This window comes from Protopterus annectens, chromosome 5.part0, assembly GCF_019279795.1.
Source record: "Protopterus annectens isolate FY-2018-M chromosome 5.part0, PAN1.0, whole genome shotgun sequence".
Classification (NCBI taxonomy): Eukaryota; Metazoa; Chordata; order Ceratodontiformes; family Protopteridae; genus Protopterus; species Protopterus annectens.
The window spans coordinates 1694951392-1694966986 of record NC_056735.1 but is presented as its reverse complement, the minus strand read 5'-3'; the positions used below and the strand labels follow the sequence as shown (position 1 = coordinate 1694966986).

At 38.6% G+C, this 15595-nt stretch overlaps 1 protein-coding gene across 1 annotated transcript in view; it reads left to right on the top strand.

The window, feature by feature from the left end:
- The window catches only part of SPAG17 (sperm associated antigen 17), a 3638922-nt gene that overhangs the window by 3024767 nt on the left and 598560 nt on the right, over nucleotides 1-15595 (top strand). Inside the window, exon 39 of the mRNA XM_044071485.1 lies at nucleotides 11440-11542. Within this exon, the coding sequence (XP_043927420.1) occupies nucleotides 11440-11542 (103 nt within the window). The remainder of the gene's footprint in view (nucleotides 1-11439; nucleotides 11543-15595) is intronic.

Below are 15595 nucleotides of genomic sequence, written 5' to 3'. Positions count from 1 at the left end.
CCAGTAAAAGCATGTTGTGACCCTTTGATCTAAAGTCAGCTCCAGTCCGGCTAGATGAAGGCTTCCTGCCTATTGTTTTAAGGCTAAAGTTAATGACCAGAATTTACATGTGGAATGTCCTTTATTGCTCTAAGTGTAAAAGAATGTAAATACAGTTTCTGTCAGCCTGGGAACTCCAGGAAAGTGTGAAATGATGTAATGTTTTATCAGAACTGCAGATTCAATTGAAACAGTGAGAACCAGAGATTATTAAGCATTTTTGTCATGATCATCCAATTCAGCACTCTGCCTGTTGTCTAAGTTATTTTAGAAGTGTGTTTTCTTGTAGCAATAGCTAGGAATTAGAAAGATTAGACTAAGTGTTTTTCTGTGATGTCAGAACTGTACTACTGATTTATTTTAAGTATTTCTGTGTGATCTCTGAACTCTTGATTAGCACTGCGTAGTAGAAAGTATTATTAAATTATTATTATTAAAAAAACGTACAATAAGCTGGTTGCATAAGTGTGCACACCCTTAAACTAATACTTTGTTGAAGCACCTTTTGATTTAATTACAGTATTCAGTCTTCTTGGGTAGGAGTCTATCAGCAAGGCACATCTTGGCTTGGCAATATTTGCCCACTCTTCCTTGCAAAAGCGCTCCAAATCTGTTAGATTGCAAGGGCATATCTTGTGCACAGCCGTCTTCAGGTCACCCCACAGATTGTCTATTGGATTTAGGTCTGGGCTCTGGCTGGGTCATTCCAAAACTTTAATTTTATTCTGATTAAGCCATTCTTTTGTCATGTTGAAAGGTGAAAGTCCTCCTCATCTTCAACTTTCTAGCAGACATCTGAAGGTTTTGGGCTAAAAGTGACTGTTATTTGGAACTGTTTATAATTCCCTCCACCTTGACTAAAGCCCCAGTTCCAGCTGAAGAAAAGCAACCCCAAAGCATGATACTGCCACGACCATGCTTTACCGTGGGAATGGTATTCTTTTGGTGATGTGAAGTGTTATTTTTGTGCCAAACGTACCTTTTGGAATTGCGGCCAAAAAGTTCAACCTTGTTCTCATCAGACCATAACACATTTTCCCACAAGCTTTTTGGAAACCTGATGTATTGCTTTGCAAATTTTAGTTGGGCCTGGATGTTTTTCTGTGTAAGAAAAGGCTTCCATCTTGCAACCCTATCCCTTTGCCCAGACATATGGAGAATATGGGAGATTGTTGTCACATGTAGTACACAACCAGTACTTGCCACAAATTCCTGCAGCTCCTTCAGTGTTGCTGTAGGTCTATTGGAAGCCTCCCTAAACAGTTTTTGTCTAGTCTTTTCAGAAATTTTGGAAGAATGTCCAGTTCTTTGCAACGTCACTGTTGTCCCATATTTTTTCCACTTTTTGATGACTGTCTTCACTGTGTTCCATGGTATATCCAATGCTGGGGAAATTTTTTTGTGCCCTTATCCTGACTGATACCTTTCAAAAATGTGATCCCTTTGAAGCTTTGTAAGCTCTCTGTGAACCATGGCTTTTGCTGTAGCAGGCAACTGAGTAAATGTTAGGAAAATCCTGCTAGGACAGCTGAACTTTATTTGGTGTTAATCAGAGTCTCTTTAATTGATGGCAGGTGTATACCCAAGCAGACTGAATTAAATCAAAAGGTACTTCAACAAAGTGTTAGTTTAAGGGTGAGCACGCTTATGCAACTAGTTTATTGTAAGTTTTTTTATTTTTTATATTTTTCCCCCTAACAGATTTGTTTGTTTTTCAATTGAACTGTACAGGTTATAGGTTACATTAAAGGTGGGAAAAGCTTTGGAATGATTTATTGTGGTCTCATTTTTTATATCACAAAAACCTGGCATTTTAACAGGGGTGTGTACACTTTTTATATCCACTGTGTATCTACTTCTTTCTCGTAACATATTTGCATTACTGTTATTGAATCTCTCATCATCATGCAAAATTAATTTTAAATTTAACTGTCTTATGAACAACTTAAAATCAGCAACTAACTGTGTATAATTTAAATGTTTGGCTTAGATAAAGGTGAAACTTTTATCTAATAAATTTAACTGCTCGGTAGATAATTGCCCAGAACTGAAGTTAAAGACTAGATGAATTAATTTCTTCTCTGTCATCCTCTTCCCCTTGTCTTCAGCTTGGTCTGGGTTCTGGTGGGCCCTTGTGTCTTTTGATTCCTTTGGATTACTTCCAAATAAAAAGAATCTTCATTCATTGATCTACGCTGATCATGAAAATCAACTTCATTGGAATTTTGTAAATTAGTAGCCAAAGAAGGAAATTCGGTATTATAATCACCTGAAGTAGCATTGGAGGTCTGTAGATTCACTGTATTAAAATTAAACACATTACCAGAGTTAACATCTTGCCTTTTACACAATATGATGGTAGCAATTTAAATATCAGTTCTAGCTGGTATTCCCTTATATAAAACAACCCAGCTTTGAAAGAAATTATTGTATTTAATGTTAGCATCAATGTCTGTAATAACTTTATATAAGTTTCAATTTTAGAGGCATTATGCTCAATCAGATGTCTTACTAATATTAACCCTGTATTGTTGAAAAATTCTACCAAACTATGATATATTTTATCATGTTTAGTAATTGCATTTAGAAATGTAAGGGTGCATAAACCTTTAGGTATTTGTTTGATATGAATACAATGTTCAAGATAATTCTCGTACTCAGGACTTTTTAACTTGAACAATTTAGATTCCAAATCATAGATTTTTGATGTACAAGTAGTTTCAGAAATAGCTAAATGACCAGACTGCAGAGTGGCATTAGGCACATAAGCAAAGGTGGAAAAAGGGTTAATAGTACCTTGAACAAGATGGTCAATAATATTAGATGAATCTGCAACTAGAGTTCTGTCACCTGAATCATTGAACATAGTGGCAGAAGGTTCCATAACCATGATTGTAGGTCATTTAACAAATGCATTAAAAACTTGCTGGCTTTTTGCCAACATATCCATAACCAGTTGACTTAATACTACAAAATCTTGTTGAACTAGAGGTAAGGATAAGTCCAAATTAATATCTTTTCCTAAAGCCAGGTACAAAGGACTAGCCCCTAAGACCATGTTCAAAATTCTGAATGGCGCACAACAACAGTTAATGCACTCCACAAAGGGGGAGCCACCACTGATCCCGGGAACTATCGGCCTGTTAGCCTGACGAGCCTGGTCTGCAAGGCCATGGAACATATCATCATGGAACTCATAAACAAAGACATTGGTAACCTCCAAACTCTGGATCCCACCCAGTTCAGGTTTGTGAAAGGCAGATCATGCCTCCTGAACCTGATCAACTTCTTTGAGGCAGTCACCAAAGCCGTGGATGAGGGTAAGGTGGATCACACAGCCTATCTTGACCTCGCCAAGGCTCTTGACACCAGCCCCCATTCTGGAATTATAGCTAAACTCACTAAACTAGGTATAAATCCCTACATCACAAGATGGGTTGCCAACTGGCTCACTGACAGAACCCACACTGTAAAAGTTGCAGACTCTAAATCTGACCTCAAAGCAGTGACAAGTGGAGTACCACAGGGTTCCGTCCTGGGACCTCTCCTGTTTGGTATCTACTTCTCTGAAGTACAGGCTAACACACAAGGCCTCTGGCTAATGAAGTTTGCAGATGACTGCAAACTAGGAGCCATAGTCAAGTCCCCAAATGATGTGGACATCCTACAGAAGGGCCTCACTGAGACAGATGCCTGGTGTCAGAGCCATGGCCTCAAGCTCATTGCCAAAAAGTGCAGTGTCATCCCCTTTGGTAAAAACTCTGTACCCATGAACTACCACATAGGCAGCAATCTACTTAACACTGAATGCGTGATAAGAGACCTTGGGACCCAGGTGGACAGTAGTCTCTCCTTTGATAGTCACATTGCCACAGTAGTCAGGAAGTCCTTCTATGTGGCACACCTCATCATAAAAGGGTTCTGATCCAGACAAAAAGAGGTCATTGTTCACCTCTACTCATCACTCATAAGACCCATTATAGAGTACAATGGCCCTTTTGGAAATGTACCTCACAAGACGTCTGCAGCAGCTGGAAAGGCCACAGAAGTACCTCACAAGGAGGATTACTGGCCTCAAACAAATGCCCTACACTTCTTCTTCTTTTGGCTTTTCCTAGTTAGGGGTCGCCACAGCGGATCACCTGTCCGCTCATGATTGGCAGTGGAGTTTTACAGTGTCGAGTTGCCAGCCCGGCACCCAACCTTCCACAGAAGGCACACATATGCACACACTCACACCTAGGGCTAATTTTGAGTGTCCAATTCACCTACAGCATGTCTTTGGGATGTGGGTGGAAACCGGAGCACCCAGAGGAAACCCACGCAACCACAGAGAGGACATGCAGATTCCGCACAGAAGGCACCCCAACCAAGGATCGAACCGGAGAACTTCTTGCTGTGAGGTGGCAGTGCTAACCACTGCACCACCGTGGCTACCCAAACAAATGCCCTACACTGGCTGCCTCAAAAAACTTCAGCTTTACTTTGTAGCATATCGCCTACTCTGAGGTGATCTCTGCCTAACATACAAAGCTATGTCAAACCCAGAGCTGTTGGACATGCTACACCTAAAGTAATCCCAGTCCCTCCGAGCTACACATTCTAGGGACCTAAACCTTGTCACCACAATAAACAGGACACGCTGGAGGGATAGATTCCTGTCCCAGAGACTTCCTATACTCTGGAACAAGCTACCCATCTATGTCAAGCAAAGTTCTTCATTAGCACTCTTCAAGAAAAATCCTGATGAGTGGATGGGAAATAGGAAATACACCCCGGGGATCACTTCTGTGTCTCTGCTGGACAGTAGCACAGGAAAATAGCTTTCTTGGGTGGCGTAAGCTATGGAACCTTGCTGGCTAGGCTTGTGTAGGCCCTTGGGCCGATAGCCTAGTACCTACCTATGAACCTATGAACAGAACTTATATAAAACAATCCAGCATTGAAAGAAATTATTGCTTTTAATGTTATCATCAAGGTCTGCAATGAGTTTACATAAGCTTTCAATTTTAGAGGCATTATGCTCAATCAGATGTCTTAGTAATATTAACTCTGTATTGTTGAAAAATTCCACCAAACTATAATAGATTTTTATCATGTTTAGTAATGCTGTTTGGAAATTTAAGGATGCACAAACCATTAGGTATTTGTTTGATAAGAATACAATGCTGGAGATAATAATTCTCGCACTCAATAATTTTTTTATCTGAGTAATTTAAAAAGTTTGACTATTTTGTTTTAGATGAATTGTTTAATGTAATTTGTGGTGTTGATCCTTTCAGCATGTTAGAATGCAAAGGAGTACATTGGCAAATATTTTTACAAGCTGATAAACTCCCAGGACTTAATGAATGTATCAGCATTAAATGTTTTTTTTTTAATTGCAATAGAATTTAAATAATGTATATTTTGTTGTATATCTGTTTCTTAGCATATCTTTTAATTGTTTTTTTTTTTATTGGTGTAGTATGATCATGTGACTTTAATGTATTTTATTTAAATGTTCATTTAGCACAATGTAAATAGAGCTGATAAAGTTCTTACTATAGTTAAAGAATAAAAGCGCTTATCCTATTATTTTATTTCTGCGAGTCATTTGTAGCCCATGCTTTCATTCTATTTTCTAGAGGTTGCTTTTTCTACAGCCAATATCATTAAATTTAGTAAGGCTTTACTGTGTCTGGACATTTCTGATACTACATCCCAGCTCAAAAGAATCATTTCCTTAGAATATAACCATTTTCTCCCCAATTATTTCTGACAAAGTGCTCTGTAGAAAATTCTTAAAATCTGCCATCTTATTGTATTCCCAATTACCCACTCTGTCCCATCAGATCTATATCATTTACTGTATACTCAAGGAAGAATTCTCTGAAGTCTTTTTGGGGTATAAAAATACCTGTGTAAACACTTCCAAGAAAACATCCCAAACCTTCTAGATTTTGTTGCATATTTGGAAGCAATTTTTTATTAATAAATTGCCTTTCCATTCTTTCTTACCAATCTTTTGTAATCTTCTCTGACTGAGTCTTCTAGTTATCATGCAATATTTTATGTGCCCAACTAATTATCCCCATTTGTAACTGCAGCTTATGTTCTAGACTCAATTAAAACTGCACAATACCCAATATTTCACTTGCACACTCTCTCTCTCTCTCTCTCTTTGTATATACTTGTTATTATACACTTCAATTGTCTTGATCTATATCCTTATTTTCTAAAACTCTCTTGCCGTAACCAGGCCACTGATACCTGTAATAAATCCTTTTCTTACCACCAGAAATAAATATAGATAAACTAGTGCTGTTTTTGTTTACCTTAAATAGGCCTGTATCACTACCTCTGATCCCAAAATTTTTACATTAAATAAATTGGTTAAAGAGCTTGGTAATCCTTTTTGCAAATTTTTTGTCTCACCAGGTGTGGTTCCCCTTCCTTTGGTCTCATCTTTGGTATTCACCCTGGATTCTGGATCCAACTCCATACCTTCTGTTATACCCTTTGAGGATGAATCATCCCAATATCCCAGCCCTCAAACTAACCACATGGTTTCTCCAATTCCACTAATAGCCAGGCAGCCTAGGCTTTCTCCAGTATGTGCCATACTATTATCTTCACAAAAAGACTCCACCGAAAGGATTTACAAGAGTAAATGGAAGATTTTTATTTTGGGATCTGAGTAACAACATTGACCCTTTTAATGCCCCTGTCTCTGCTGTACTAAACTTTCTAGCTTCTCTTTTCAAAGAAGGTGCTAGTTTTTCCATGATCAAAGTACTATTGGCAGCCATATCATATTTTCATGCAGAGGACAAGAGCTATTGTTTGGCTGCTTCCAAGTTATGTAAGGCTTTCTTAAAAGGCACCTTCCTACTTAAACCTCCAGTAAAGGATCCATCGCCTCTCTGTGATTTGACGCTGGTGCTCCAAGGTTTGACTCAGCAACCCTTTGAACCTTCAGCAAAAAAATTATAAAGTATCTATCTTGGGAGACAACCTTTTTAGTGGTTACCACTTCTGCTAAAAGGATTTCTAAACTCCAGGCTCTTTCATCAAGGACATCTACATTATTTATTTATTTTTATTTATTTATTTGAAGTTTGTTTGCCAGGATAATCCATTGGACCAAATGAGCCCATTTTCAATGGAGTCCTGGGGAGAAAAGCTCCAAAAGATACAATATCAAAAATATCAAAAATACAAATAAGAATAAAGTAAATTATAATAGGTAGAACATAACATCTACTGTTTGATAAGTATCATAGTAGTACATATAAGCACAAGATAGTATTAAGAAAAACTGGAAAAGCAACAGAAGAGCAAATACAAAAATAACAAATAAGTTTACAATTTTTAATTTCTATATTCACTAATAAATGTAAAGAGAGAGAGTATTAGTTAAGATTCTAGTTAGTAGGTGTGCACAGATAGTATTTACATAAGTGGTTAAGTAAGAGTGTTCATATGGAAGGGAAGGGATTGTAGATTAAGGAGTGTGAAGTAGCTGGAGGAATTATGCAGGGTGGGTACAGGAGCATTCCCAGAGAGATGATAGGTGTGAAATGGAGGAGAGATTTAAAGATAAGAAGGTTGCTGGTAGAACGAATATGTGATGGGAGGGAGTTCCAGAGGCAGGCCAGGGCAAAGGAAAGTAAGAGTTTACCTGCTGGAAGTAGGTTCTGAGTGCTGGTTCTAAGGGGTCTATTAGGATGGTGCATGGTGAAGGCTGAGGAGAGAGAGGGGTAGGGTGAGGGCTTAAAGATGAGCTTATGAGCTTGAGTTAGTTGAGTGTAGGTAAGATAGTTTGGGAGCTCTAGCCAATTAAGTTTGTGGAGGGCAGTACAGTGGTGGGAGGAGGATCTATGGTCAGATGCGAATTTAGTGATTTTGTTGTAGCAGGAAGAAAGTTTTGTTTTGGTAGAGGATTTAAGGTTGGTTAGTAGTGGGGCACCATATAGTAGAGAGGGGATGAGGTTTGTGGTAGATAGGAGGAATCTGGTAGATGGGGAGAGGAAGCGTATGTGCCGGTAGAACATACCAAGTTTCTGATGTGTTTTTTTAATGTTTGTTTGTATGTGGGAATCAAATGTGAGCTGATTATCAGTGAGAGCTCCTAGCAGTTTGGCATTGGTGACAATTTCTAGGGATGTATTATTTTGACTGGTTATGAGGAAAGAGTTTTTGTCAATAGTTATGCTTTTTGATGGGGTGAATAGTATCAGTTTGGGTTTAGATGGATTGAGAGCAAGATGATTATCATGCATCCATTTTTCAGTGGTTGTGAAGGCATCCTGAGGTATTTTTTTGAGGGAGGGAATGGAGTTTGCAGCACAGATAATGGTTGATTCATCTGCATATTGGACTATTTTAGCATTTGGGATATTGTGGTGGAAGTCATTAATGAAGATATTGAATAATAATGGACCTAATATGGAGCCTTGAGGTACACCAGTGACAGTGTTGAGGTAAGAGGAGGTGGATTTCTTCCATTTAACAGATTGCTGCCGATTGGAGAGGTAACTAGAAAAGCAATTGATGCAAGAGGGGGAAAGATGTAGGTTAGAGAGTTTGTTGAGTAACAGGGAGTGGGAGATGGTGTCGAAGGCCTTAGAAGGGTCTAGGAGCAGAGTAGAGACAATATAGTTAGAGTCTCTAGCTTTATTTACAGTTTCAAGGAAGGAGAGAAGAGCAGTAATAGTGCTATGACCGGGTCGAAATCCATGTTGTGTTGGGGTTAATAGGTGATTATTGGTGAGGTAAGGTAGCAGTTGTATGTGTATGCATTTTTCTAGTAGTTTAGAGATGGGGGATAAGATGGCAATTGGTCTGAAGTTGGAAATGGCGTTGTTGTTGCCTCCTTTGTGGAGGGGAATGATGTAAGCTTTTTTCCAGATTTGGGGTACATAACTTTCTTGGATGGACCGATTTATAAGTATGCAAATTGGGAAGGCAATGGCTTCAGTAGCTATCTTTAGGAAGAAGGAAGAGATGTCGGGAGCATTAGAGCAAGGTTTTAATTTAAGAAGCAATTTTTTTATAGTACATATGGGTATGGGTTTGGGGGAGAAGAGGGGGTGGTCAGAGGACGAGCAGTCTAGATTGGAAGTAGAAGTAGGAGTTGTAGCAGGAGGAGTAGAGTTATTGGAAAATGAAGATGTTAATTTAGATATGGAATCAATAAAGAAGCTGTTGAATTGGAAGGCGAGATTGGTGTCACTAATATTTTAATCTGGTTGTGGGTTTTCCTTTTTGCCAGGGTTGAAGAGGGAGGAGATGCTATTCCAGAACTTTTTTGGGTTAGTCTTATGATTATTTTGGAGGGTAATATAGTAGGATCTGTGGTCAGAATTGATAAGTTTTTTTGACTCTGTTGCAGAGTGTTTTGTATTCGTTTAGGGAGGCTGGGGCTTTGTCTTTATAGTAGCTTTTCAGGGCTTTATTGTGAAGGCGCATGGTAGCTAAGGTGTCTTTTTTTAACCATGGGAAAGTTTTGCTCTTAATTCTTTTTGTCCTAAGGGGAGCTAAGGAGTCGAGGAGGTTTAGAAATTATATATTAAAATAGGTGACAGCTTCATCTAGGGGTAGTGTATGTAAGGGACTCCAATTGAATTGCTTCAATAATTCAGAGAATGTGTTATCTTTCATAAACGCAGGTTACTTTATGGACTAACCCTTCTTTTTACCTAAAGTGGCTTCTGAATCTAACATTAAACAAATTATTCATTTACCAGTCTTCTTTCCAAAATTTTCAAACAAAAGAGAATGCATGCTACATTTTCTGGATGTGCATAAACAATTATATTTCTGTTTTCACAGTACAAAAGAATTCAGAAAGTCAGACAAGTTGTTAATCTCTTTTTCATCACGTTGTCTCAGTTGTCAAGTTTCTAAAGTTACATTAGCTAAATGGATAACAAATCGAATTTCTTGGATTTATTTCCAACAGGGCATTTCTCTACCAAGACCGCCTAAAGCCCATTCAACTTGATCCATGGCCACTACATCTGCTTTTTGGTTAAGAACTTCTATCAGTGATATTTGTGCACCAGCAACATGGTCCAATGCACATACCTTTATTACTCATTACAAATTGGACCTAATTTCAAGAAGTAGTGCTGCTTTTGGTTCAGCGGTTCTCTGGTGTGTCCTTCCATGAGGGCCACCCAAGATTTACATAGCTGGGGACTCTGTCACATTCATTGAGGAAGAATGCAAAGGGCTACATCAGACTTAAAAGTTATGCACTCATCATAACTAGGCATCTATTCCTGTAATCTTCTGGAGTGACCTGATGGCTTTCTTGCTGAAACCTGTAGTTCCAGGTTTGAGACCTACTCTAGAATCTGATTTCCTCTTTAACTAATTAATATAGGCTTTATGGCAGCAAACCTGATCTGAGATGTTGGGGATGGACTAGGGCACTGTGGGTAGAAGGAGGAGCTTGAGAGCTGGATCCAAAGTCTGAAGTATGCGGTCAAGTTGAATCCAACCTTTGGATCTGTAATGCATTCATTGAGGAAGAATGAAAATGGACTACACAGATGCCTAGTTATAGTGAGTGCATAACTTTTAATTAAGTTCCTTTCATACATCAGAAGGGGGACTAAAAGAGTCATGATTTTCCTTAATTTGGAATGTGGCTGTGGCATTTCTCAAACATGAAGAGGCTTAACTACATCTAAATGAATGTTGACTAGAAGATCCTGATCCATTGGATCTGAAATATTTTTATATAAACATTTTTAGGATGCCATGTTACATTACATGTACTGACAAAAAGTTACTAAAAGCAGCTCTATTTTTACAACATCATTATTTTATATAATTCTAATTAAAATCATGTTAAATTAATAGACTTATATTGGCAAACCTTATCAGTAGAAACAATATAAGACTGTCTCCAGAAATCTGATATTAAAGGCACTTTAACTGAAAAGATTAATAAATACAGAGATTACATTACTGATACCTGGCTGGGTGTTTTAAAGAATTGCAGGATGGATAAGGTCACTTCCATTTAGTACTTATTCAAACAAGGTTAGCGTAGAACTTAGTGTAAGTTTTGCATTTTGTATTGACTTATAATGATTTATAAGACCTTATCACCACAGTTCATTAAATTAAGGCAGTTTTATTACTGTTTATTTGCACCCATCTTAAAAGTTGATACATTGTTTGATGCACTGAGAGTGAACTGTCAAATTATTGCTGGAATGGCTTCTTATTATGCTGTGTACATCATAAACTTATCTGTAAACTTTTTATGTATATCATAAATCTTTATACAGTTTCCGTAATGCTTATCCAGCATCCTATCATGCTTTGCCTGCAGTTGTTGAACTAACAGAAAGTCGTCACAGATGTACTAGCACAACTAAAAATGATTTGCTTTTCTTTTAGTTGATATATCCTCAGCTTATGAACAAGCTGTTGCACTTTCTTCAGAAGATACCCCATTGGAAGCCAAACATGAAAGATCTGCAGAAGACTTAGAAAAAGACAGGTAACACAATATAATGAACTGGAACAACTGTGTAAATTTAGTCTTACGCAGATAGGTATAGAAGGAATATTTGTATCCTGTTCCATGGTTCAGAGTGATAAAGCCCTGACTGTGGCACAGATCACCCAGATGCTGAAAGAGTTGACAATGGGGGAAGAAGAGTGACAAAATAATACCTGCTTACCTCTTCCAGAGGATGGGTGAGGAGACATGTTGGAAGTACATATTCAAGAAATAAGCCCAGGGCTGTGACAAGAGACAACTGCCACAGAAAAAGGAGAGTGGGCTAATGAAGAAATATTTCCACTTAAAATGTTTGTTAGTCTCACTACCTCAATGTCATTTTGGGTTAACCACCAAGGTAACCCAGTACTGGCTAGCTTTCAAAAGCTCAGACATTTCTCCCTCTCTCTTCCTGTGACAGCTGATTGGCTGAGCATATCCTGCTAGGGAACCCTTCAACTGTGAAAGGAAGCGAGTGTTCAGTCTTTTTCTGCCATCCAAAGAAGAAAGCCCTCTGACTTCACAGGATCTAGTGCTGAACTTTCTGGCTTACTGCTCAGATAAAACCTATTTTAGGACTCCCTTCCTCTCATTTTATTAATAGATGTATTATTCTGTTTTATTTTTATGTTTATTTAAAAATAATATTTATTTTAATAGTTTATTATATTTTTGTAGGTTTTTACAGTAATTCCTGTGAGAATTTCAGGTCTATGTTCAGCCATCAAATGGAAGTTCCATCAAACTGCTGAACATCAAACCGTATCTATCGAACGTTCATTTCATTGATGGGGAAAGTGACTAGTTGGCCACCACTTCCCTGTTTGCCCCACCGCAGTATTTCAAACCCACCCAGGTGGGGCACTTTGCCCCATGCCCCCCACACCTCCCTAACTATATATACCAACTCCAACACCACACTACAGTGGGGGAAAGGGCAGATGGGGAAGTTGTGACCAACTAGTTACTTTCCCCATCAATGAAATGAATGTTCACTGAATGAATGTTCGATGGATAGGGTTAGATGTTCAGCTGTTCAATGGACATTCCATTTATGGCTGAACATAGACCCAGGAGTTTCTGCTTGTAGCAGTGCTTATCTGTTTTTTATCTTCAACAAATGCTTGTTTTTACTGTTAAGGAGGACACTTTATTTCCCTCACAAGTGCAGTGTGTATGTGTGCTGTTAGACACTAGAGGCCTCTCTTTATTGTTGCCGCTCTACTTTGTTTTCATCCTTTGACAGGACAGTATTGCAGAACTTGGAATTCTTCAGCACTTATACATTATTTACTATATATGTATGACTGTGTGTTTAACATCAGATCACAATTTTAATGCAAATGAAGTTATTTGAATGTACTGTGAGGATTTTACTCTGTATAACAAGAAATGTTGATTAAGTTGCTCTTAAATGTTATTTCAAGGCAGTTTAATGTAGTTAAAGTGTGTAAAGCTGTTTTTTAACTATTTTTTATTTTACTTTATTTATTTATTTAACATTAGTTAACTGGGAAAGTCCAACTTGGAACAAAGTCAATTTTCAGCGGAGGCCCGGGGAGAAATGCTCCAGTTGCATGTCTTTGTAATGTGGGAGGAAACCAGAGCACCCGGAGGAAACCCACATGAACACAGGGAGGACATGCAGACTCCACACAGGAGGCACCCCAGCTGAGAGTCGAACCGGAGAACCTTTTGCTGTGAGGGGACAATGCCACCGCTGCACCACTGTGCCGTCCAGCGATTGGCACATTGGTTGCTTTGGTGTTTGGACTGTGTGTATTAGAAATTCTTTAATTTCTGTCAGTTGTAAAAAAAAATTCTGAACATATTTCAAACTCTTTTGTGATAATAAAACAGCTTGCCAGAGTTTAGTTGTGTGCAGACATACTTATTAATAGAAATTTTAAAGTCTTATTGTGACACATTATCCAATGCTGTCATTTATTATTCTGACTGGTGTCCTCTCCCCACCTGACTTGATGGATCCTAACTCTGTAGCCCCCCAGCAAATCTGATTGCACCTAAAAAGATAAAACAAAATAAAAATTTGCCTCAGCCTATGCTTAGTGATTCTGTTGGGGCTACTGCTCAGCCCTCCAGACCACTTACCATTTGTCCCATCTCCCTCTAGTGTAACTTTGTTAGCCACTATGGAACAGGGTGTGGGGGGGGTGGGACATTAGACAAATCTTTCAAGGGTGTTCCAGTATCTGGTGCAAGTTTGTGAGAATCATACCCTTTTGGTTCAGGAGTAGTCCAAGGTAAGTGATCCCCTGCCAGGCAGACTACTCTGTCACCAAATATTTTATCTAGTAGTGAAGTTCATAAGAAAAAGAAACAGAAGCTTCATCTTACAGCTGATAATCAGATTATAGCTGTTTATAAGCTGATATGGTTTATTTGGCTGAGTGTTCTGCAGACAGTTAACTCTGGTGGCTATGTTTCCATATGTTGCAGTAGCGCTAGTTTGGTTAGTGACCTTCCTGCAGTTTCAGAGAATGGTGAGAAATCTTATGAGGATAATAGCGATTTCCTAGATGACACTAAATCCAGTCAATGTGATTCTTTGAAAGGTGAATCTGAGCTTAAGCCCAAACAATTTTTCACCTTTCCTCAGATGATTGCTAGATTTAGTAATGTTTTAGTTAGGAGCAGTTGAGAACTACCCCAGAGTTAAGCAGGGCATATGACCTTATAGAGGATGAGATGTTCAGTTCTGTGGCTATCCCCCTCCTTTCTTACTGGCCTTGGAAGATGTTTATAAAGCTGCCTGTAGAACACCAGTCTCTATTCTAGAAGTCTGTAAAAAGATTCAAAGAAAATATAGCGTCTCTTCGGATAAGACAGGTCTCTTTTCTCAGACCCAGCTGCTTTCTCCCAAGCTGCCTGCTCAAGTAAAACATCCTTGGCTTCTTCTAATCCAATATATTCTGCCCCCTAATAAAGATGGGAAATGGTTAGCTCTTCAGGGAAAAAGTATGTCTTTTTCTGCTGCTCTAGCCTCAAAAATATCAAATTATCAAAGCTATTTATTTTACAGTGTGCATATACAGTTTGGATGATTTTTGTTGCAACCTTATCTGCAGAGCAGAAGTCTTATATGAATAGAATTAATTGATTCAAATTTGACTCCGGTTTTGAAACATGCTTTGTGAGGTGTGCTTGAGTGTTCAAGTAACGTCTCTAGAAACGTTGCTTCTTCTGTTTTATTAAGATGGTATACCTGGCTACTTAATCAGAACTTCTCTGATGATTTAAAAGCAGGAATTTTGAATGTGCTCTCAAGTTCTGAATTGGTGTTTGGATCCTCTGTTATACAGAGTATCAAATAGTGGGATGATAGACTTGACTTCATGCATGGGGTATCTAGGAAGTTTCATGTACCCAAGTTGTCCCCAAGCAAGATGTCTGCCATCAAGGGGAAGAACAAACAAAAATTGCAGCCAATCATAAGTCAGGGATTTAAAATGAAATGGCAGGAGGATAATTCTTCAAAACCAAAGAAGAAGGGGGGGGGGTCCTTTTTGAAAAAGAATCAACTCCCTGCAAAGTTATGGCTGTGCATAGTCACAGAACAACCCAACCCCTCTCCTCACTCTTCCTTCCACCAGACTCTCTCTCAGCCCTGATGCCTGGCTGCAAATGGTCTCAGACAAATGGGTTCTGAGAATAATTTGAAGAGGATGCACTTGGCACTGGAGATAAAATCCTCTGTCTTTCAGAGGAATTCCTACATTCACACTAGACTAGACAGAGTTGTTTCCTCCAGTTGTCAACCACATGGTAGAAGCAGGGGTCATAGAACCAGTGCATGTGATACACAAAGGCAAAACTTTTACTCTACAACCTTTTGGTACCAAAAAAGAAGCATTCTTGGAGCCCCACCCTTGATTTGTCCTTTCCAAACACCTTTGTAAAAGTTCCAAAATTCAAAATGCTCACATTACAGTTAGTCCTAGCATTGCTTCAAGAACACTATTTCATGGTGACTCTAGATCTCAAGGATTCTTATCATCATATTCTTATTGCTCCTATTTTCAGGAAATG